Source organism: Colletotrichum navitas (assembly GCF_030913465.1).
Source record: "Colletotrichum navitas strain CBS 125086 chromosome Unknown LY79scaffold_31, whole genome shotgun sequence".
Classification (NCBI taxonomy): Eukaryota; Fungi; Ascomycota; class Sordariomycetes; order Glomerellales; family Glomerellaceae; genus Colletotrichum; species Colletotrichum navitas.
In genome coordinates, this window is record NW_026850577.1 from 205,980 (window position 1) to 228,919 (window position 22,940).

Here is a 22,940-nt window from a genome sequence, read left to right on the forward strand (position 1 = left end):
TACCAGGACGTCTTCATGCGAAGTAGGAACGCTCCGAGAAATTAGGTAACTGCTTTAAAGTATTCCGTCTCAGTTCTGGACGCAAATCATAGCCTTGGCAGCCATTGAGTTAACTGTATTGACAGGCAGTCAGCGCTCTGAGCTGGGCTGCATGCTTTGACAGGTATGCTCAGATGATCAGAGCGATTGACAACTAAGGGGAGTACCTGCAGTATGTCAACGCTGCGTCTTAACTGGAGGTAAACTTTGTACTCGTGATAGATTGCCATACAGATGAGCTAAAATCGCTAACGAATCTAAGCCACCAAGGGTATTTAGATGAAAGGACATGCATTTGTACGTAACAATATACCCTTCAGACCCATAATAAGTTCGGAGTAGTAGACCCTGATGAAAATGAAGGGCAGCGCTCATGTTACCAATAGTGATGTCAAAATGATATCCAATCCTTATAACAAAATATAAAATTGAGTTTGGCACAACATGACCAAAAAACGACTAACTCAAACGAGATTAGCAATTTTGGAGAGAACCAAAACAAACAAAGCCATATTGGATTTGATTGGAAAGCTCTCCAAACGCGACCGCCTGCTCATCAGAGCTTACGTGGTCACGCAAATTATGAAGTCTATCACGAGAAACAGTTTGTACGATGGTACCAGGCCGAAGTAAAACCTTCCTGATAAGTAGTTAATATTCACCCCCCCACCCCCTCCCCCACTATAGAACTTCTCTATTGATGAATATTACATTCCCCCTCTATTACGATGTCAACTGTGGGGGGTAACATAATTGGGGGCATTAATTTATCCCCTACCGCCCTGTAGTTTTGAATGGATGATGGAGCACACGTATGAAACCTTGGTTCTCGACACAAATTAGTAGCCGATGTAAACATGAAACAACAGCAAAACAGGACTGTAGAGCTTAACCTCGAGAGTCTTTGCCAAATCTGAGTGAAGTAGAATCAATGGGTCGCTGATAGCCGTCAAATCCCGAGTTTATCCCAAGATGAGCAGAAAATCGACCAAAAGCTGTTCTAACTCGATTATGGCTCTGTCGCGATGCCTTCACGGCATCGCGCAGCCTTTGATGGATCCGACCGGTGCCGGAATATCTATCAATCCGGATCCACCGCCCGGATCCACTTTACCGACACGTATATCTACGCGCCCCAACAGGCAGTCTAGAACGTAGATAGTTAAGCCGTCTTCTTATGACATTCCATGACCGAATAAGTGCATCGTGACAGGCTCATTGTTGAATATTTATTAGGTAAATTTCTCTGCATTGGAATTTATTTCCTCCCACGTTCAAAGCCAACAAACCTTGTTTTTATATATCACAATAGCTTCACTCAGAACTAAAACTACCTGCCTTGTCATGTGCTTCATAACGCAGTGTTCCATTCATTACTCACATCTATTTCTATATGTAGAGATACTCTTTCATATCTGGACTCGCAAATGACTGAAAATCTTTTACTCCCGTTATCTTGTGTCCTGCTGTGTGCTCTAACTCGCGACATCAAGATCTTGGCCGTAAACCTCCTGCAAAGGGCATCTTGCTCTCTCTGGAATTAATATTTGAATCCAGTTCAAAATAAGACAATTACAAAACATAAGCAAAGAATATGAGAATAAACACTGGTCTTTACAAGATTATTTCAAATGCTCAGAAGGAAACCACGTTATAACCAAGGTTGGGAGCTCAATAAAGAATTTACATATAAGTCAAGTGAGCTTGTGGTGGCAAAAAAAGACAAGAGTGAAGGGGAAACAATAAAGTAGTGCTAGTAATGCAATGATTTGCATGTCCCCTATATATACCATCAATTGTTCACAGCATGCATCAAGATGTACTCGGTTCATCATGATTTATAATTTGTAAGAGACATGTATACGGATCCATAAAAATGACCCCTATCTAGGTAAGAGTCAATCGTGGAAATATACCTTTGATTTAGCCTACAGTTTGAGTATGCCTCGTAGATCTCAGGCATTGTGTTGTATTTATTTGAGTCCTTCATTTCCGCCTGACGCTCTTGCTACTTCCAGCAGACCCAGCTCTCCTAGAAACACCACGCAACAACCAACGTGCGTTCGCCTGTGACTAAAATGGGGCCCATAGAGTTGGAATCAGAAACCACCGCTTATCTCTTACGACAATGCTAGGATGGCGCTAATGAGAGTGAACAAGTAAGTCAGTGGATATTCTAGACCCAAATGGATGGCCATCAAAGCGATTATGTCCATGGCCACGTGTAGGGCAGATAAACTCACATGGCTTAGATTGTCTATGGACGCTCGCCACACGTTTGCCGGCATAGAGAGATGGCATGGCCGTCATAAATGCCAAGGTCATCCATGCATTTAAGGACACACTGAACGAATCCTTAGTTTTCTCAATTCTGACTGGATTAAAAGTTGATAGTCTAACTTACTTCAGAGAGCTGGCGCTTCCCAACTTGTACAGGGCCGGCGGCCGCGGCCACTGCCACAGCAGTGGCGAAAATCGCGAGGGAGAAAATACGCATTTTTTCAAGAAATAAATATCTGCAAATGCTAACTTTCCTGAGGGTAGAGAGTGTTTTTCTGCCTGATTCTAGTCATTCGGAAAGAGGCCTGCTCGGCTTTAAGTATAGCTTTTTTTGTATCGGTCTAGTGAACAGATAGATAAGACACAAAGACAAAGGTCTTGGCTTATTCCTTCAAAACACAAGGCATCCTATCAGAGTTGTGATTTGGAGCTGGGCGTAAGTATCGCGATCCTGTGGGATCTGCCAAGGTCTTCGGGCTGAGCAATCCTGCACTACCAGATTCCTATATAGGCTGGAATTTGCAAATTAGCCAGAGTCGTCAGCGCTAGGTTTGCTCTCCTTCCCTTCGTGATCTAGCGATGCTAATTAACTGATTGCGTATCTTCTTCTACTTCTGTCTTGGCCTGGACAAAGACATGCACTCACTCCCTCCAGAGGATATAACCCAAATCCTACTGGTCAGTTAATCCTTCAGCATATTATACTGTGCGTGTCTAACTCAATCATGAAGGTCTTCTTCGTCGAGGAGCTTCTTTATGCTTTCGTTGTTGCAGCTACCAAGCTGTCAGTGCTTATGATCTATCTCCGTATGTTCGACTAACTATGGTTTCTAGTATTCTGTTGCGTCATGATGGCACTGACTACTATTTGTGGCGTTGGTCAGATGATCATGCTTGCTATCACCTTGATATGCACACCAATCAGTTACAACTGGACACAATCGGATGGAGAACACTTAGGGGAGGTTCGTACTCTCGGCTATAATATGGGTAATATCTGTTGTTCAGGCTTCCCTCTCTTTGTCTCTCGTACTGGAAATTCAACTAAATTTCAATTTTTTGGTGTGGTAATGTGACCCATATGACCTCAACGGCGGTGTCAATCTTGCGCTGGACTTCGTTCTTTTTGTTATGCCTGTGACTCAATTGTAAGATAACTCTTCCAACGCAACTTGACTAGCTACGGTTATTTAACTATGTGCAAAAGTATCAAAGTTTCGTGGACTATTAGAAAGAAAATTGGAGTCAGTCTAATATTCCTTCTTGGGCTTCTATGAGTGCGGATCCCAATGATTTTCCAAGTTTGAACCATCGCTGATATAGTGTCCGTTTGGCTACGGTGGCCATATTTGGCCCTTGGGTACATTCAGAATCCTACATGCAAGTAATTAGTCCTCCACTATTCCCACAACTCCATTGTTATAAAGGCTTTTGCAGACGACTTCAAAAACCTGTCAATATGGTCCTTAATAGAGATGCGTCTAAGCATCATATGCGCCTGTATGCCGGGAATAGCTGCCTTCGTCCGGCGAATCAGACTCTATATTCGCCGCTCCGATTCCGAGCCAGGACAGCCACAACCTGGTAATCAACGTCGACCTGGTCGGTCGATTGCAGGGAGGGTACGAGACACACTTACGCGTCTTACGGCGCATGAATTGGGTTGGAAGAGTTCACGTGCTAGCAAAAGCGATATCACAGGGACTCAAGGCGGTATCATTCATCCAGACGCACCCAAGTTCAAGGATTATTCGGCTTACGCCCGATATGCCGAGACATCTGTGACAGGAACACAATTACAAACGCTGAACAGCAGAATAGGCCCACAAGACAGCATTGAAATATGGAGATACAAGACAAACGTAGGCTGGGCAGAAAACCGCAATCTTTTCGCATTGTACCTGTATTTTTGCTCTCTAACAATTTCTCAAACGCTTGTCTGACGACTCGCATTCGGGAACGACATCTGAGAAGCACGCGAGAGCCTTGCTGATGCCCCAGTGATATTAGGGTCTGCGCCCAAGAAGTTGCCCGGGAACCCAACGTCAAAGTCCTTGACACTCTCCAAGTACGCGATCTGCTCATCTGTGAGCTTGATCTTGAGGGCTTCGATGTTGGCCTTCAAATGTTCCACCTTGCGCCCGCCCACGATGGGTATGACGTTAGCTGCTTTGCTCCGGACATAGGCCAGCGCAATAGCCGTCACACTCTCGACCCCATGTTCTTCAGCTACCTTTTCCAAAGCCTCACTGATCTTGATCTCCATCTCGGTTTGCTGTGCAGAGCTGATAAAAGACCTCAGCCCCTCGCCGGCCTTTTTCCGCTCCTCGATGGCCTTCTTCGATTGAAACTTGCCGGATCCCAAAACATCCCATGGGCAGAGGGCCATACCAAACATCCTAGCCATGGGCAAGATGTCGCGCTCAAAGTCACGGTGCATCACGCTCCAGCGGCCTTGGTAGACACTGAACGGCGTCTTGCCATGGTCGATAGCGTACGTGTTCGCTGCGCTGACAACCCACGCTGGGGTGTCTGATATTCCAAGATAGAGAACTTTGCCCTGCTCAACAAGAATGTGAAGCGAGTCTACAATCTCCTTGATCGAGGTCGTGTAGTCCCACCAATGCAGGTAAAGAATATCGATGTAATCGGTGCCCAGTTTCTTCAGGGAGTCGCGGACGCTTATGTGGAGACTTCGTCGGTGGTTCCCAGTGAAGTTGGCCGTGTTTCCCTTGCCCAGGGTGTGACTCTTGTAGTCGGATGTGTACTTCGTGGCGAGAACGATCTGTTCTCGGTTTCCCCTCTCCTTCATCCATTCGCCAATCCAAGCTTCTGACTGCTCATCCTGGTAGTTGTTTGCAGTGTCAATAAAATTGCCGCCCGCTTCGAAGAAAGCGTCCAGAAGTTTGAAGGCCTGCTCTTTACTCATGGCACCCATGGCATCGGCCCAGGCGTCTCCGATGGACATGGCACCCAGTGCAAGAGGTGACACGCGAATGCCAGCGTTGGGCGAGAGCACACGCAGCCTCCCTAGCTCGGTGGGTGGCTCTGGGGCCGGGGCCAGGAAGTTCGACATGTTGGCGGAGTTGGCTTAAGACGGATTAGAAAGGGCTATGGTGCAGTTCTTTGGAAAGTCTGAAAATCCTCAAGTCAACTAATACAGAGCGAGAGGGTTCAAGCCCTTTTATAGGAGATAGGATCGGAAATAAATACCGGAATTTAGGCAAGCATGGCGTTTCGACATGGATGCTCATTGTTAGTTTCAAGTGCGGAGGCATGGTGTGCCAATGACGTGGATGGCTGCTATACAGCCTACACATCGATTTGTGTAGCGGGTAGAATAACCCGTCACTGCAGCAAAGTTCTTCGGCTATAACAATGTGAAGTTTCGGAGATATAAGGCCATCAGTATTGGAGGACCCTTTTAGCTCTGTGGACAGACCACATGGTCGGCACCGTGTCACCGGAATTTGCATGATTATCTCCGGGATGGCCTGTCAGCGCTAAGCTCATGTGAGTTTGAAACCTATTTGAACACAACTGAGAGCGACAGCAAGATCGAGTCTAGTTTGCCGTTCAAAGTGAATACGGTCGCCATGCGTTAAAGAAAGCCGGTCTACTCTTCACATCATCGTCTCCGTGCTGGCACAATCAGAAAATGGCAAAGCGTAGCCAAGGGCATGTGCTAGATGACAGAAATATCCACCGATACCGTGGCGGCTTTGAGCTTACCGCTTTTGCTTCAAGTGCCTTACCAGCTTGTTCATGTGTACAATTGCTTCCCTAGCACCATTCCAGGTCTTCCTCTTTCCCGTCTCAAAGTACCGGAAAGCATGCGCCGTCTCGACACCGTGGTTCATCAGGTAGCTCATGTACGGATCTTTGAACCAGGTGACCCAACCGCGCCACCCCCAGCCAAGATTCTCCATGCCAGTGCCAGCAGCCTTGTGCAAGAAGCCCTGGAACTCCCACTGTTTGACTGCACCTGGGTCGGATCTTTTTTCGAGGGTCCAGCGATCTGCGATCCACTGCTGATGCTGGTCAATGGCTCGCTCCATCTCTGGCCTTGATGGAATCATATCGGCGCTGACCCCGCGCCAGATGTTACTGATAGCCATGGAAGTAACGTCGGAGAAGGAAAATCCGTTATTTTTGCCGTAAGTCGAATATGCGAGAATGGCAATGCTGTCTGCGTGTGCCGGCGGGAACAGGTTCTTATATAATCGTGCTATGGGGCGTCCTCCGTAGGGATTCCCAGAAGTGTCCGCCTTGGGCTTGCTCATCTGAATGAAGGGAACGAGATCGAAGTCTGCTGAATAGCCTGTGCAGCAGATGACGGCATCAACATCATCTAGAACTGTCCCGTCGGTGAACTCGATGGATTTCCCTCCAAGGAATCTCTGTATGCCGTACAACGATGTGGCCTTTCCCTCCCGTAGAATTTCAACGGTAGTGTTTAGAAATCCTGCGAGGTGAACACTGAGTGGTGCCATATTCTCATCGAGACGCCAAGAAGGATCAAGCTTGCCGTGCTGTTTCATGAGAAATCTGGAAGCAAGTGTCGCAAGCTTGTTAGACAGGTTTGGGAAATGGCTTTGCAGGAAGTAAGACATCTGTCGTCGGGCGCGGGTGACCAGCAGATCCGTGGGAACACCATTCCTCCAGCGGCCTACGATAAGTCCGCCGTTGCGATGAGAGATGTAAGCCTTGTCCGTTTGCTTAACAATAACAGAGAGAATGTCACTAAGAGTGGCGCCCAGGCCAACAAGAACAACCTTCTTTCCCTTCAAGTCCTCTGGCCTGATACACGGCTCATTAGCTAGTTCTCTGGTTAAAAAGAAGAAAAAAGGAGAAGAAAAAGGAAGAAAACAAGAGAAAGAAAAAGATAAAAAGGAGCGGATCATACTTCCGGAACTGCTGCGAGTGTATGAGGAGGCCCTCATACTGCTCTTGACCTTCATAAACTGGCATCTTTGGTTTCGTTTGATACCCGTGGCAGAAAACAACCTTATCAAACTCTTGCACCTCTGTAAGTCCTGACTTGGTCATCTCGACCTGCCATTTGGACCCATTGGTATTTCGCACGACTTGCTTAACATTTGTGTTAAAGGCCATGTGCTTGTGAAGATCAAAATTCACAGCATATGATTCCATGTACTCTTCAAAATCCCGCTGCGACAGGAAGGGTCCGTATTCTGCTTGAGCGTTAGCGTCTCGTACTCCCTCCTTCCTACATTCATGAGGCGGGACGTTGACCTACTATCTGGCATTGGGAAATCTGTAAAACCACAAGTGTACTTTGAGATAATTGCCGTTGTAGCTACATGTAAGAGAAATTAGAGATGTGCATCAAGGCCTCTTTTCAGCTGAGAACAAGACCTACATGGCAGGGCTGTGGTCATAGTTTTATCATCAGTATACGACCAAAGACCTCCGACGCCACCGCGTCTCTCGAACAGTTTTGCATCGAAACCATCTTCGCGCAACGTCTTCAGCATGGAAATACCAGTGGCACCTATTCCATTAATATCACATCTGGCTTGACTGATAGCCGTCTTAGATGGCACTCACCAGCTCCGATGACCGCCACCGATGGTGGGTTGCCTTTATCCATTAGCGCAGGCTCAGAAGGGTACGTGATTATAATAATTTGAAGCTTTTGAAAATTACACCGATAGAGCTCATTTATGAAGGAGGCTGTAATCAAGTATTCCTAGATGGGCGAAGCGTGCCATTGATAAAGGAATGAAGGATTATCTGAGGTAAGACAAAGTAACCCTATCGCCGTCAGCACTAAATCCGCTATGCCCGAATAAGTAAACACTTCGGTGGCGAAATTCCTAATGAGTGTTAACTAGAGAGTGCGATCTGGCGTTGTCAAGCTTAATTTGTGGCGCTCTCACATTCGTATGTAGTAAAGAGTACCGTATCCTCTCAGCAGATTCGTACACCGCACAGACCACCCACTAGGCCAATTTCGAAAGGCGGTCAGCCAGCCTAGCCACCCACCTAGCCATCTAACCCTAACCCTTGCCACCAAACTTGCTGCTGACGTTGACTAACCCTTGCATTTGCCACTTCTAGATCCCTGTTTCTGCCAGCCTGCTAGCCCCTATCCAGCAGCCCGTAGTCAGTGCGGTGTACGAATCTACTGAGAGGATACGGTAGCACAGACACATAGCAGAACTGAAAGGGTTTAAACCTAAGTAACAAACATATACACCCATGAGCACCCATATATGGATTTTCATCGTAGGCTATTAACACTTGATTGTTTCAGAAGATAAGATGAGAACAAAATCCGGTGGTGACAGATCATATTCCAAGAAAACCATCCAACGTCAGTATGCCCAAAGTATTTCTTGATCTAGACAATGCTTTCTAGCCGAGTTCGTACATGCATGCATAGATATAGCTAGCCCGTGCATTTGATGACAACATGAATATAAGAATGCAATGCCAATATGTGGTTTCTTGAGCGCAGTCTTAGAAACACTACTCTTGACTTCCTTGAAGCCATTCGCGTTTCCCAAAGTCATTTTCGTCCTGAATTCCCAAGTCGGCGAGTTAACACCAAGATAAGTGGGGTTGCTCTCGGTATGAGAAGTAGTACTCTGCTTATACCTCAGCCATGGTGAGTCCCTTGCTCTCTATAATTGCTAAGAAAAACTCTGAAGTGTTTCGAAAAGAAAGGTGCTCTCAGCCCAGATGTCTTGAGTCCTGATGACGAAAGAAGCTTAGATTCGAGAGCGCATCGGCTTATCCGCTGGGCTTAGAGTATTTGGGACTTGGTATTAGGAATACTTGTGAGGACCTAGCTACTAGATATTGAATGAGCACTGAGACTGGTTGAACTGAGTTAAGAAGTCGGGGTCGCCATGTTCGCCGTTTTCCCTGCGCATTGCCTCTGGGTAATTAAGTATGCTAATTTAAGAATCGATTGTGGTCGCTGTTCAAATCCAAGAGATAACGACTTGAGTTGATCAATGATTTACAAGCACGCCTCTTATTCCCAAAACTAGAGCAAGGTTGTTTTGGATTGCATCTACGCCGCCCAGCACACGACCCCATCTCACTCACTGAGACTGTTTCTGGCAAGCAGCCATCCTAAGCTGGCGCCTCTCGTAGGCCTAGGCAAACGAAAGTGAGGCAAGTCAGTTCAGGGACATGAATGAGGCAATCCGTCCGATTTCTACATTACAACAAAATGACGCAACTGAAGACTGAGAATCTAGTGGAGGAGGTGTGCTGTCTCCACATAGCTGCGGCGCTTAATATTACCCAAACCGGACAAGCTCGACGCGTCCAGAAGCTGGCCGGATTATGGTCATGGTCCTGGCCAGATTTCTAGTGAGGGGGCGCAAAAGGTCGTCCAAATAAGGAATTCTTAAACACCATAGCCATCATGGTCACACTGTAGGTAGACCTTTTGCATTAAAAGGCGCGGGTTACATCGTTTCGTTGCCAAGATGTCCTGCTACTTCAAGAGCCGATTTCCTGTCCTACTTCATTTGACATTATCTGCGAACCGGGACGACATTGCACAATCTTCACAACATGGTGGACAGGACCAGATTCCAGGCATTTGCCAACAAGCCAAGGGTATTGGTTCTCACGGACATCTCCAACGAACCGGATGACGCCGAGTCCCTCGTCCGTTACCTCCTCTACTCGAACCAGTTTCAAACCGAAGGGCTCGTAGCTGTCTCATCTACATGGATGAAAAATAAGGTGTGCCCGCAAGATATTCACAAGATTATCGACGCCTACGCAGGAGCCGTCGACAACCTCAACAGGCACACGCATCCCGAGTCTCCATACCCATCAGCCGACAGCCTGCGAGCTCTGGTCAAATCTGGCCCACCGGTATGTCAGACATGCGGTTGAATAGGGAATTTGATTCACCTAACGTCAATCTAATATTAGGTGTATGGTTTCGCCGGTGTGGGCTTGGACAAGCCTTTGACCGACGGCGCACACCTGCTCCTCGAGAGAATCGAGGCTACTTCAGAAGAATCACTCTGGGTTCTCGTCTGGGGCGGCACAAATGTCTTAGCTCAGGTCCTATTGACCATCAGCGACCGATACTCTGCCGAAGAAGCGGCCAAGTTACGGGCGAAGCTGAGAGTATACACCATCTCCGACCAAGACGATAGCTCTGCCTGGATCCGCACCCAGTTCCCTGATATCTTCTATATCTCTTCTATCCACGGCTGGAACCAGTACGGTCTTGCCGCCTGGACCGGTATTTCTGGCGACAAATACTACGGCTTCGACCAGGGTGGCCCGGACTTTTCCAAGGTCTCGAAGCAATGGCTCAAGGAGAACATCCAGATCGGACCTTTGGGCTCTGCATATCCGGACTTCCTCTTTATACCTGAGGGCGACACCCCGACATTCCTTTACCTTGTTCAGAATGGCCTGGGCGACCGTGAGCACCCTGAGTACGGCTCATGGGGAGGCCGTTACGCTCTGACAGATGCTAGCGATTCCGGCCAGCAGGGGAAACATTATAGCGATGTGTCCGACTCTGTTGTTGGTATCGACGGTAAGACATACCGCTCAAACCAGGCCACGATCTGGCGATGGCGTGACACTTTCCAGAATGACTTTGCGGCCCGCATGAAGTGGTCTCTCAACCCCGGTCTAGTGGCAACCAACCACCATCCGGTTATTGTTGTCAACGGTTCTGGAAGTCTAACGCCGTTGCGTTTTGAAGCAGAAGCTGGTTCTTTCATCGAGCTGAACGCTTCGGAGACATATGATCCCGATGGAGATAACTTAACCTTCAAATGGTGGCAGTATCGTGAGCCTAGCGCCACGCAATGGTTAGTGGATTATGAAGTCTCGGAGCTTGGAATCGAGAAGTTGGACCCCGAAGGAAAGAAGATCAAGGTGATTTTGCCAGGGCCGGAGAAGTCGTGCATGGATTTGATCAGCCGGCAGCCTTTGTCAAAAGGTCAGTTGCTGCACCTGGTCTTGGAGGTGACTGATAGTGGAACGCCTGCTTTGACGAGCTACCGTCGGGTATTGATTCAAACTACGAATAAGGATTTGAAAGGAGGAAACCTGCTCAAGAAAGGCGCAGAGCGAAATGCAATCGGCGATGCTATGAAGGATTACATTGGCTGACTCTAGTAGCGTCCAGTCAATCTGGTTGATGGGTTTAATAACATGTTAACAAGAAAACGTTATCCTTCAGTGATATTTTGATGATTCGGAAAGCCAGAAACCTCTCCCTACCCAATCTTGGCTCAATCAGGTAAAGAGATCGTGGGCATAATTGCAGTACTGTCCTCAAGGCGCCACCCAGGGCAAGGTTATCGGCAAGACGTAGCCCCTCTAATTCGAGGTCATCTGCTTGTGTCAATATATGACAGCCACTGATAAGTATTCGCCAAGGGGACGCTAGTGCAAATTGCGTTGCTGGTCCACGGACGTCAAACTCCGGGGGAGAATTGATGATTTGGTTCAACCACTACGACCTGCCAACCGGGTAAGCGAGATCTAGAGAAGAAAGTATGCTTAAATTAGGCTACCACCCTTCTTCGGAAAAAAGTGAGAAAGGTTCCCTTTTGGATCGGTCAGCTGTGGCGATACAGGCTTGACAAAAGGAGGCGTGAGGGCGTCGCAGCTCGATACAGGGATCGAAATTTTGCTACGCTAATCAGCTATTCATGGGCACAGGCGGCGTGCGTGACATCGAGTGCTCGAAGAAGTAAAATCACGGATCGTGAGATACCGTCTAGCTTTGCCGGTTATTAATTCATTTGTGACTGTACTACCATCTGTTTTGGAGGTACCTTACGTCTGTCGACGTTCACAATATCTAAACCAAAGGATCTGTGGTGGAGATAAAAGCTCGCTGTCAACCCTCATTTCAGTATTGCAAAGCACTCGCTAGCCATCAAACTCTGGTACCATGAAGATCTCTGCAGCCATTTTAGGTCTTGCGGCCAGTGTATCTGGCCACACTATCTTCCAGAAGCTCTCTGTGGACGGTGTTGACCAGGGAGCTCTTAAGGGAGTCCGGGCTCCTTCAAGCAACTACCCGATACAGAATGTCAACGATGGTGGTTTCGCGTGCAACAACAACATCCAGTATAAAGACAGCAACATCATCTCTGTCCCGGCCGGCGCCAGAGTTGGTGCTTGGTGGGGGCATGTAATTGGAGGTGCGCAAGGTGGCAACGATCCTGACCATCCCATCGCAGCGAGCCACAAAGGTAGCCAGCTTCATTCCACCTAACGTTCATTTTGTTGGTTTCCTGTAGCCAAGGGCATGACTAACTTGGTGACTGCGTTCAGGTCCTATCATCGTTTATCTTGCCAAGGTCGACAATGCCGCAAGCACGGGTACCTCCGGATTGCGATGGTTCAAGGTTGCCGAAGCTGGTCTTAGCGGAAGCACGTGGGCTGTTGACACCATGATCTCCAACGGAGGTTGGCACTATTTTACCCTGCCATCTTGTGTTGCGCCTGGCGACTACCTCCTGCGAGTCGAGATCATTGCTCTGCATGGGGCTTCAGTTCAAGGAGAGGCTCAGTTCTATATGGGATGTGCACAGTAAGTGCAGAACATTGAATATCACGTCTAGGTACTTCGGAAACTCACAGGCCATAGGATTCGAGTGACCGGCTCTGGAACCAACGCAGGCTCCAACTTTGTCAGCTTCCCCGGCGCCTACTCTGCCTCTCATCCCGGCATCTTGGTTGGCATCTACGACAGCTCCGGCAAGCCCACCAACGGCGGCAGAGCTTACTCAATCCCGGGTCCCGCTGTCATCACTTGTTCTGGTGGCGGCAGCTCTCCTCCTCCTACTTCAAACCCTCCCTCGATCCCACCGCCTTCCAACGGTGGCGGTTCCACTGCGCCCTTGTACGGGCAGTGTGGCGGCCAAGGATGGACTGGCGCCACTACGTGCGCATCCGGTACTTGCAAGGCCTCGAACGAGTACTACAGCCAGTGTGTCCCGTAAGGCCTCGGCCATGAACAGCCTGCGGTTTGATAGTATGATGTCGGGCATCGACAGTGATCTTTTCCTCCGTTGACACATCGGAAAGGCGCATGTTAAGTTCAACTTTGAGGCTTGGAAAATTCTCGTAAATGGTTGGAATAATGCTCTTGCTTGCACATTTACGCAGTTTGCCGGGACTCAATACGTCGGAGTAAAGACCCATCGGAGAATAATCTAAAACTCAATTTAGAGAAAAAACGTCTGTCATGCTAAAAACGACGCCCTTAGTCGCAGAGCAGCAACTAACGCCTTATATAGGATCTATAGGTCACAACAATGTCATCAAAGGATAATCCTTCTTGGGGATGACAGGAACCAAACTTCCTGTATGATCTTGCCTGAGTAAGCTGAAACACATTGGTACTCTCGAGTCATTTCGACCCATCACCCGAATTAGAGATGACAGCTCTAGCTGCCGAGGAGTCAAACCAGCGATAGCAAATTGAACCTGTGGAGAGAATCAAGAGTGGCGCGGAGGAGGTGGAAAAACACAGTCCAAAGGTCGGTTAGCTCAGTTGGTTAGAGCGTGGTACTAATATATGAGATCGGATATATCAAGTAATGCCAAGGCCGGGAGTTCAAGCCTCCCACTGATCATTCGCTTTTGTTTCTTACAAATAGAAGGTCAAGGACTTGGTTAAAGTTCATACCAGAGAATAAATGCGGCGACGGCGGGAACACCGACCGGATCGGCAGCTCTATTGCCGTTGAGTCCCGCCGAGTCTCTTCTGTTCTGCGCACGATTCCAGTGTCGGAAATATCTTTATGCTATTTACTTATTATTGAGATTGTCTTTCACTCTGGTTCATGAGAAACTTGTTTCCTAGATAATTCACGGGCTTCGGCACCGAAAGATACCAGGAATGGCTTACATCATCCGCATTCCAATAAGTCTCGGCGCCGAAGAGACCGGGTCGCCGCGGAATCCGTTCCAAAAGCCCGGTTCCTGCAATGCACGAGCTACACGCTACCCAGAGTCGACCTTAAGGGCTCATGGGAAATGCCGGACATTCCTGAGACGATCGCAGGCGACATTCGCCACGGCGACGCATGGCTAGGAACTCGATGCCAGATTAATAAGCCTCCCCACACAAGGCTTGGTGCAACAGCGTCTACAAACACCAACTAATGGCAAACTAGACATGCACGATGTTGTCATCAGACCCTCGATCCACGGAGCAAACTTGAGGTTTACTATATCTCCTCTTGTCCATCTAAAGCCCGTATTATTTGAAGTATGCCTCCAGCTTATTGATACCGCAGTTGTTGCATGATCGTCTGTGGATTCGATTATTCAATTTGTCTTGTAAGCGGTCGTCTGGAAGTCGCACCAACCTTCCCTCCTATATACTTTTCTTGGCACGCACTGTTAGTGTAGGCCACCTTAATTATACTATAGACACTAATAGCCACCTTTTAGACTAAATTTCTTCCCATGGCCCTAGCCACCAAGGCTAAGGCCCTGGGCCCCCTGGCCTAGGCCTTCTTGTCTATAGCTATCCCTTTAGACGTCTTTGACTTGTTACTACTACCTTTATATAATACTACCTACTTTAACACTACTATCTGCGGCTTTAACTTTACTTAGTGACTAGTCTACTTGCTATAAAAATAACCTGCCCTCTTCTTATTACTAATAGTAGGAGACAAAGAGACCCCTAAATCCTCTACCCTTTGTCTTACTACTGTCCACAAGGAAAACTCTATAGCTAGTAATCTCCTAGACAAGATTAAAAGCCTTTACTATATTAGTACTACACTAGCTAACGTAGTCTAGTTAATGTTAACCTAGCTTAAGTTAAAACTAGCTAACTAAGTAGTAGCCTACTACTATACCTTTATCTTTACTAACTTCTTTAAGGATATTACCCTTAGGAAATATAGTAATACAGTAAACAGTAACCTTAAATACCCCTAGTGTTATAACCTAACAAGTTATAGGCAATATTGCCCTACTTAGTAGAGCAACTAGTGGGCAGTAACAGCATTTATATAGAACTAATAGATAGGCGTAGACAAGATAACTCCTATAGACATAGAAGAACTATAGTATAAGTTATATAATAATAAGATTAGATAAGATCTGTACATTAGAAATACAGAAGCTATATACTTAGTATATAGGCGCTATATAGAAAATATACAGGTGCTATAGTTTAGATATATAGCCTTATACGCTAACAGAAGGAATAAACTTATATATAGGATAGACTTAGACGCACTTAAGGACAGACTTCTATAGCTCTTTAGTAATTAACTTTTTATAATATAATTTATTTAAATACCTTTTAGTATTTAACCTTAGTAATTTAATTAACAAGAGCTATATAAGCTACTTTTATAACTATTAACTACCTAACTAATTACTAAGTAATTAATAGACTAGTAAGCCTATACTACTGTTAACTAAGTATTAACCTTAGCTTATTCTTAGTAGAAACCTTACTATTAGATTACTAACTATAACACTTTAATTACTCCTATTAAGTAAGTTAACCTTAATACTTACCTAATAGTAAAAACACTATATTAACCTCTAAAAATACACCCTTAATAAGTACCCCTAAGTCCTAGTGTTCCCTAGACAAAGAACTTAAGGATATTATAAAGATTAATAATAGATCTATTCTACTTAATCTAAGATTTAATAAAGACAGTAAGGCTATCCTTACTATAGATTAGTATCTTATAATTTAAGGGATAATTAAGAGAAACACTAGATATAACTAATAACTTATTAAAGTTATTAATAGTAATATAGCTAAACTAGAGCGCCTAGAGAAAGCTATTCCTAAGGAACCCTTAACTAAGATATAAGAACTTAAGGAGACTATTAAAACCCTCTAAGGTGCTACTAACATTATCTAGACCCTAGTTAATAGCTAAGACAAACTTAGACTTAATAATCTATAGCTGTTTAATAAAACCCTAGGACACTTAAAAGGGTTCCTTACTTAAGTCTAAGTGTACTACTAGTTCTATAACGTTAGCTTTAGGGATAAACCTAAGAAAGTTATCTACGCTACCTTATTTCTTAAGGGAAAAGCATTAGCCTAGTTTAAACCCTATCTAATAGACTATATAATAAACAACTAGGTAGGCTTAAAGACAAAAACCTAAGAGATCTTCTATAAATACTCTAGGTTTAAGAAAGCACTGCTATTACTCTTCTAAGACCTTAATAAGAAGTAATAAGCTAAGCAAGAACTATTTAGCCTAAGATAGACCAAGGCTACTTTATACTATATAGCTAAATTCTAAAGACTTACTACTAGACTTAATATTACTTAAGAATTATTAATTTTTATATTTTACTAAAGACTTAAGGAGAATATTAAAGATAAACTAGTTAAAATTATAAACCTCCCTAAAGATTTCCTATTATATATTAAGCTTACTATTAAAATTAACACTTAACTATATAAGTAGCAACAAGAGAGAGAAGAAACTAGACAACCTAACGTAAACATAGGTAAAAAGTACACCTAAGGGCTAAAGCTACTAGGCTAGTAAAACAAAGTATCTAATAGATAATAGAGACCTTATAATAACTAGATAAGTACCTCTTAGGGACACTATACTAGACTAATAGATATAAGTGTAGTATATAAGCAAGATTAATAACTACTATATAACCCTAAGACTATTAAGTGCTTTAACTACAAAAAGACTAGTCACTATACGTAAGACTATAAGCAACCTAAACAACTTTAATATAAAACCTTACTAAAGTACACTAAGAAAGCTAATATAGCTACTAAGGAAGTCCCTTATTAACAACTAATATAGACAGCCTACTATAATAACAACTATACTATATATTAAGACAGTAAAGAATAAGTAGGATAGTACCCTAAAGAACTAAAGGTAAAGAATATATCTATAAAAGAAAAAGCAAGACCTTTAATAGAGAAGAAAAGAACTAAAATATTATTATAGCTCTTATAGTAACCTAAGATATAACCCTTTAGAAACTATAAAACACACTTAATATACTTAAACTTAATATAATTAAAGAATACCTAGGAAAAAGAACAGTAGCAGTAGGGAACACCTACTAATAGGTATACTTAATAATACTCTACTAAAAAGAAACCTTAAGATTATTACTATAGTTAAGAAGTAATAACACCTAATAACAAAAGTAGTCTAAGAGGCTATTAACAGAAGAACTAAGGATAGAACTATTATAATAAACACTAAGTATACTAGTAAAATACTTGCTAAGTACTAAGTAAATATAATAAACAAGTGCTATAGAACCTACACTATACACTATAAAACCTATAATAACAGGAGAAGAATATTTAGTAATAAATTAAAGCAAAAAAGAAGAACTAAGGAAACTTCTTGTTACTAACTAGAATATACCCCTAACTCTATATAACCCTTTAAAGTTATAAAGTAGTAGAACTATAACCTCTAGACCTAGAAGAAGTGCTAGAACTTACTAAGACTATATAAATAAAAGGATTCTAAAATACTTCTACTAGAACTATTACTGTTACTAAAAAACAATAAGTTACCTAAGAATAAGCTTTAGAATAATATAACTAATAACTTATCTTAAAACTAATCTAAGCCTAAGATATAGTATAAGAGAAGCTTAAGTAACTATATATATAAGGTATATTAAACTTTATTAAGGAATAACTATATATATAAATCTAAGCCTAAGGGAACTACTAGAAGTAACTGCTACTAAAATAAGACGTCCTAGGGATTATAAATAAAATAACTAAGCTAGGTATATAATCTATTAAAGTTATAGTAGTAGAAAAAAGAAGAAGACCTAGTTTTTACCCCTATAACTTACTATTTAGGAACTAACCCCTTAAGACACTATTAAAGTATAGGGAACTAGTTCTAATAAAGAAGAACTTACTAATAAACTCTCCTTAGATAAGTTTATCTCCCTAGTAAAATAGAACAAAGAGCTACTAAGCAACTAGTAGAAATTAGCTATAATAATCTTACTAATCCTAATCCCCCTAAGATCTAGAACTAAAGAATTAGGGAATAGATGTATAGCTTATTATTATCCTTATCCCCTATTAAAAGCATATCTAACTATAATTTAGATAAACCACTTGCTTTATAAGCCCCTAATGACCTTATAACACAAGGTAACAATAGCTTTAGCCTTGTATTCTATAAAGTACTAAAGGATATAAATAAACAAGAACTCTTGTTCTATAGGACCTAAGATATAGATATTAAAGGAGAACCTATTATCCTATATAACAAAGAACCTATGTTTAGAGATTATAAACACTTAGACCTAAAACATCTACTATACTACAAGGTGTTCTAGGCTAACTATATTTACAATAAATATATAAGACACAGAGGAAAAAAAGGAGTATATACCTTTTACCTTTATAGGCCTTATAATAAACTAGTTACTAGATACTAACTTAATAAGGACCTCTACACTTAGAAGGTTAAGGAGTATAGATAATAAACTATCTACCTTAAACTAAGCCTAAGGTATCTTATACTATATATATATAGTAAGACCTAACACTAGTTAAAATACCTATATAATAAATATAAATACTACTTTATAGGAAAAGCTAAGGCATAAAGAATCTAGAAAGAAAAGGCTAGACTTTTCTAAGAATAGTTAAAAAACAAGACATATTGCCTATAAAGGGACTATAGATGACAAAGGACAAGAAGTCCCTATACTTAACGCTAATGTCTAGTAACAACAACTATTTTATATTAAATATTAAAATTAAAGGGTAAATTGTTTACACTATAGTAAATAGTAGAGTATAAGTAAACCTAATATTACTAAGGATAGTAAATTAACTAGAAATTATATAGTAATCTAAAAACAAACTATATAGCCTATAAACTATAGAAAAAGAGATAGTTATATATAATAGTAAGATAGTTAACAAAGAGACTAAGGTTCTCTTTATAAATATTAAAAGCTACTATAAATAACTAACCTTTAATATTATAGCTATTAGCTAACTAGGCGTTATCCTTAGGATCCTATAGCTATAAAAGAATAACCTTAACATAGACTAGAGAATAGGCTAACTCTAGTAAAGAGACTTAGCTATAAGGCAGCATTATACACTATAACCCCTAAGTAAGTACAAGAAACAATAATACTATATATACGTTAAAAGGATTAAGCCTATGCAAGACTAGTAACTTATATCTATAGTAACTATTAGAAATATAACATAGAACAAAGAAGATTTAAAGGAAAACTATCTTAATATAGTACCTCTTAAATATTAATAATACACTAGGCTATTTACTAAAGAACTAGAAATAGGCTTACCTAAGTATAGACTATAGGACTATAAGATTTAACTACTTAAAGGAAAAATACTAAAGTTTAAGCTAATTTATATACTTAACCCTATAGAAAAAGAAGCACTTAATAAATAGCTAAATAAGAACCTAGTAAAAGGTTATATTAGACTATCTAAATTACTAGTAGGATACCTAATCCTGTTTATACTAAAGAAGAATAAAGAACTAAGACTTACGTTAACTATTATAGACTTAATAATATTACTAAGAAAAATAGCTACCTACTACTACTAATTAGTAAACTATAGAACCTTTTATATAAAGCTAACTAGTTTATAGCACTAGACTTAAAAGAAGTATATAACCTTATTTATATAAAAAAAGAGATAAATAGAAAACAGTATTTTATATAAGGCAAAGGCTATTTAAAACACTTATTATACTATTTAGACTTACTAATATACCTACTATATTCTAAACTATAATTAACTATATTCTATAAGAAAAGCTAGATATCTTTATTATCTACTACTTAGATAATATCTTAATCTTCTTAAAGAACCTTAAAGAATATAAAGAATATATACACTAGGTACTTAATAAACTCTAGGAAGTAAAACTCCTAGTAAAACTAGAGAAAAGTAAATTCTACACCTAAAAGGTAGACTACCTTAGGTACACTATTACCTTAGGAGAAATATAAATATAGGACAAGAAAGTAGACGTAGTTAAGGACTAGCCTACTCCTAAGAATATTAAAGATATCTAATCCTTTATAGGATTTATTAACTTCTATTAAAAGTTTATTAAGAACTTTAGAGACATCTTATAACTAATGTAATAACTTACTAAGAAAGACACTAAGTTCTTATAGACTAAAGAATACTAATAATCTTTTAAGAAACTTAAGGAGCTTATTAGATCTAAACTAGTCCTTATAATACTTAACCTAGATAAGCTATTTAAAGTTAAGACTAACGCCTTAGACTTTACTATAGGCAGATAATTAGGATAATAAGACAAGAAAAAAAACTTTACCTATATATATTCTACTTAAAAATATTCTATAGACCTAAATTAAACTACTAGATCTATAATAAAGAACTTATAGCTATTATTAAAGTATTCTAAGAATAAAGACTACACTATTAGGAACTAAGCACTAGGTGTTAGTTTATATAGACTACAAGAACCTTTCTTACTTTACTACCTTAAAAGTTCTTAATAAATAATAAATATAATAGTTAGAATTCCTCTTAGAATATAACTTTAAGATTATTACTATAAAGGAACAGAAAACAGAGAGTAGACACTCTAAGTAGAAGACTAGACTATAAAGTACTAGTACTAGAGGAAACATAAGTTATCCTTAAGTATAATAACAATAGTAACATTATACTAGCCTAGAAACTTATTATAATTAGTAGATGTATTAATACTAGTATAACTAGCAGAATAATAGCTAACTAGATCTATAAGATATATAGTGCTAAGGTATATAGACACTAAGGAGTTATAAAGATATTTAAAAGAATTTAATAACACTATAATAAGCAAGTTATACACAAAGAAGTAGCTTTAGTAATTAAGGACTATAAGATATACAAGAAAAGTAAAAATAGTCCTTATAAGCTATATAGGTAAATATAACTACTACTAGTACTACTAGAAGTATAGTACTCTATCTCTTTAGACTTTATTATTAAACTCCTAAAGTTAAAAGAACTACTTATAAAAACCTATTATAATAGTATATTAGTTATTATTAATAGACTTATAAAGTACGCCTACTTTATCCTATACCTAGAGTTAAGTACTATAGAAGATCTAGTGTATACCTTTTTAAAATATATTATTAGTAACTATAGATTACTAAAGAAATTATATTAGACAAAGATAAGTTATTTATATCTAAGTTTTAGAAATCCTAATTTTTAACTAAGAGCTAATTATAAGCTATTAACCTTGTTTTATCTATAAACTAATAGTTAAACAGAGAGAATTAACTAGATACTTAAATAGTATCTATAATATTATATTAACTATAACTAAGATAATTAGGTACTACTACTACCTATAGCCTAATTTACCTATAATAGTACTATTAAGAAAGTACTCTAAACTTACTATTTACTTAAACTATAGATTTTAACTAATAGTATACAGAGAACTATAATAAGGACTATAGGCACTAAAAGCTATAGCTAACTTTAATAAGATTTAAGAACTCTAAGAATTAGCCTTAAGAGACCTAGAATTTATTAGATAATAAATAATAAAGTACACTAACTAGAAAAGGATTAAGGGACTAACCTTTGAAGAGGGAGATAGTGTGTATTTATCTACTAAAACATTAAAACTAAGTAACTAAGCAATAAACTTGATTATAAAAAACTTAGACCCTTTAAAATCCTTAAAAAAGTTTACTAGTTAACTATAAACTTAACTTACTAGAAATAATAAAAATACACCTAGTCTTCTATATTATACTACTTAAACTAGTACTACAAGGATTAAACACTAATAACTATATTATTATAGAACTAAATAAACTAGAATATAAAGTTAAATATATTATTAATAAACACTATAAAGATAGTAAAGAATAATACCTAGTAAAGTAAAAAGGCTATAGACATAAAGATAACTTATAAGAACTAGTTAAGAACCTCTAGTACTCTTAATAACTACTCTAGGACTTTTATAAGTACTAGAAGAATTAGGTACTAATAGACCTATACTAGTAAACTTATTACTAAGCCTATATAAGGACTAGTCTACGTTATTCTTAACACCTTAGCCTAAAGATTACTTACTACTTAACACTTATAAGCATTAAGCACTATTAGGTATCTGCCTCCTCTAACTCCTATATCCTCTATATAAATATCTCTATATAATATTCTTTACCTTTTATAGATAGTATAAATCCTTAATAAATAACTAGTGCCTTAGCTACCTTAGATTAGATCTAAGTAAGCCACTAATAAAGCTTAAGGAGGGTATTACTTACTTTTTCTTCCTTCTTCTCTTATTCTTAACCTAATTACTTAGCCTTTATACTATATATTATTAGTAGTAAACTAATAAGATAAAAAGAAGTTTACTTATAACTTAACGCTACTACTATTCTATTATAAGACACTTTAAGTTTTTATAACCTTAATAAACTTTAGCCCCTTTAGCTATTTAATAAATATAACTAGTATAAAAGCACTAGGTATAAAGTATAATATTAAAAGAACTAAACTATTAGAAGATATAATTATACACTAAATAAAGTACTAATTTTAATCCTAATTTTTCTACGCAACTTAATATAGT

General features: G+C 40.4%; 5 protein-coding genes and 1 non-coding gene across 6 annotated transcripts; 3 read left to right on the top strand and 3 right to left on the bottom strand.

Moving 5' to 3' along the window:
• Positions 1-1,861: 1,861 nt before the first annotated feature.
• Positions 1,862-2,615, bottom strand: LY79DRAFT_554703 (uncharacterized protein). Its single transcript, XM_060557869.1, has 3 exons — positions 2,444-2,615; positions 2,283-2,383; positions 1,862-2,181 (listed from the first exon to the last, which is right to left on the bottom strand). Exons 1-2 carry the CDS (start codon positions 2,534-2,536, stop codon positions 2,297-2,299), a joined length of 180 nt encoding a protein of 59 aa, XP_060413947.1. The 5' UTR covers positions 2,537-2,615; the 3' UTR covers positions 1,862-2,181; positions 2,283-2,296.
• Positions 2,616-4,246: 1,631 nt separating this feature from the next.
• On the bottom strand, positions 4,247-5,395 carry LY79DRAFT_590415 (aldo/keto reductase; the record flags this gene model as incomplete). Its single annotated transcript, XM_060561149.1, has 1 exon — positions 4,247-5,395. One exon carries the CDS (start codon positions 5,393-5,395, stop codon positions 4,247-4,249), a length of 1,149 nt encoding a protein of 382 aa, XP_060413948.1.
• Positions 5,396-6,047: 652 nt separating this feature from the next.
• On the bottom strand, positions 6,048-7,589 carry LY79DRAFT_669915 (dimethylaniline monooxygenase 2; the record flags this gene model as incomplete). Its single annotated transcript, XM_060563714.1, has 3 exons — positions 6,048-7,119; positions 7,226-7,514; positions 7,580-7,589. The coding sequence occupies 3 exons, from the start codon at positions 7,587-7,589 to the stop codon at positions 6,048-6,050; spliced, it is 1,371 nt and encodes a 456-aa protein (XP_060413949.1).
• A 2,287-nt stretch (positions 7,590-9,876) lies between these two features.
• Positions 9,877-11,451, top strand: LY79DRAFT_669916 (cellulose-binding protein; the record flags this gene model as incomplete). The annotated part of the gene is made up of 2 exons (XM_060563715.1): positions 9,877-10,185; positions 10,246-11,451. 2 exons carry the CDS (start codon positions 9,877-9,879, stop codon positions 11,449-11,451), a joined length of 1,515 nt encoding a protein of 504 aa, XP_060413950.1.
• A 790-nt stretch (positions 11,452-12,241) lies between these two features.
• Positions 12,242-13,298, top strand: LY79DRAFT_515803 (family 61 glycosyl hydrolase; the record flags this gene model as incomplete). Its single annotated transcript, XM_060554755.1, has 3 exons — positions 12,242-12,545; positions 12,628-12,886; positions 12,944-13,298. 3 exons carry the CDS (start codon positions 12,242-12,244, stop codon positions 13,296-13,298), a joined length of 918 nt encoding a protein of 305 aa, XP_060413951.1.
• Positions 13,299-13,837: 539 nt separating this feature from the next.
• Positions 13,838-13,934, top strand: LY79DRAFT_t131. The gene has a single exon. It is a non-coding gene; the product is annotated as a tRNA-Ile (tRNA).
• The last annotated feature ends 9,006 nt before the right edge of the window (positions 13,935-22,940 follow it).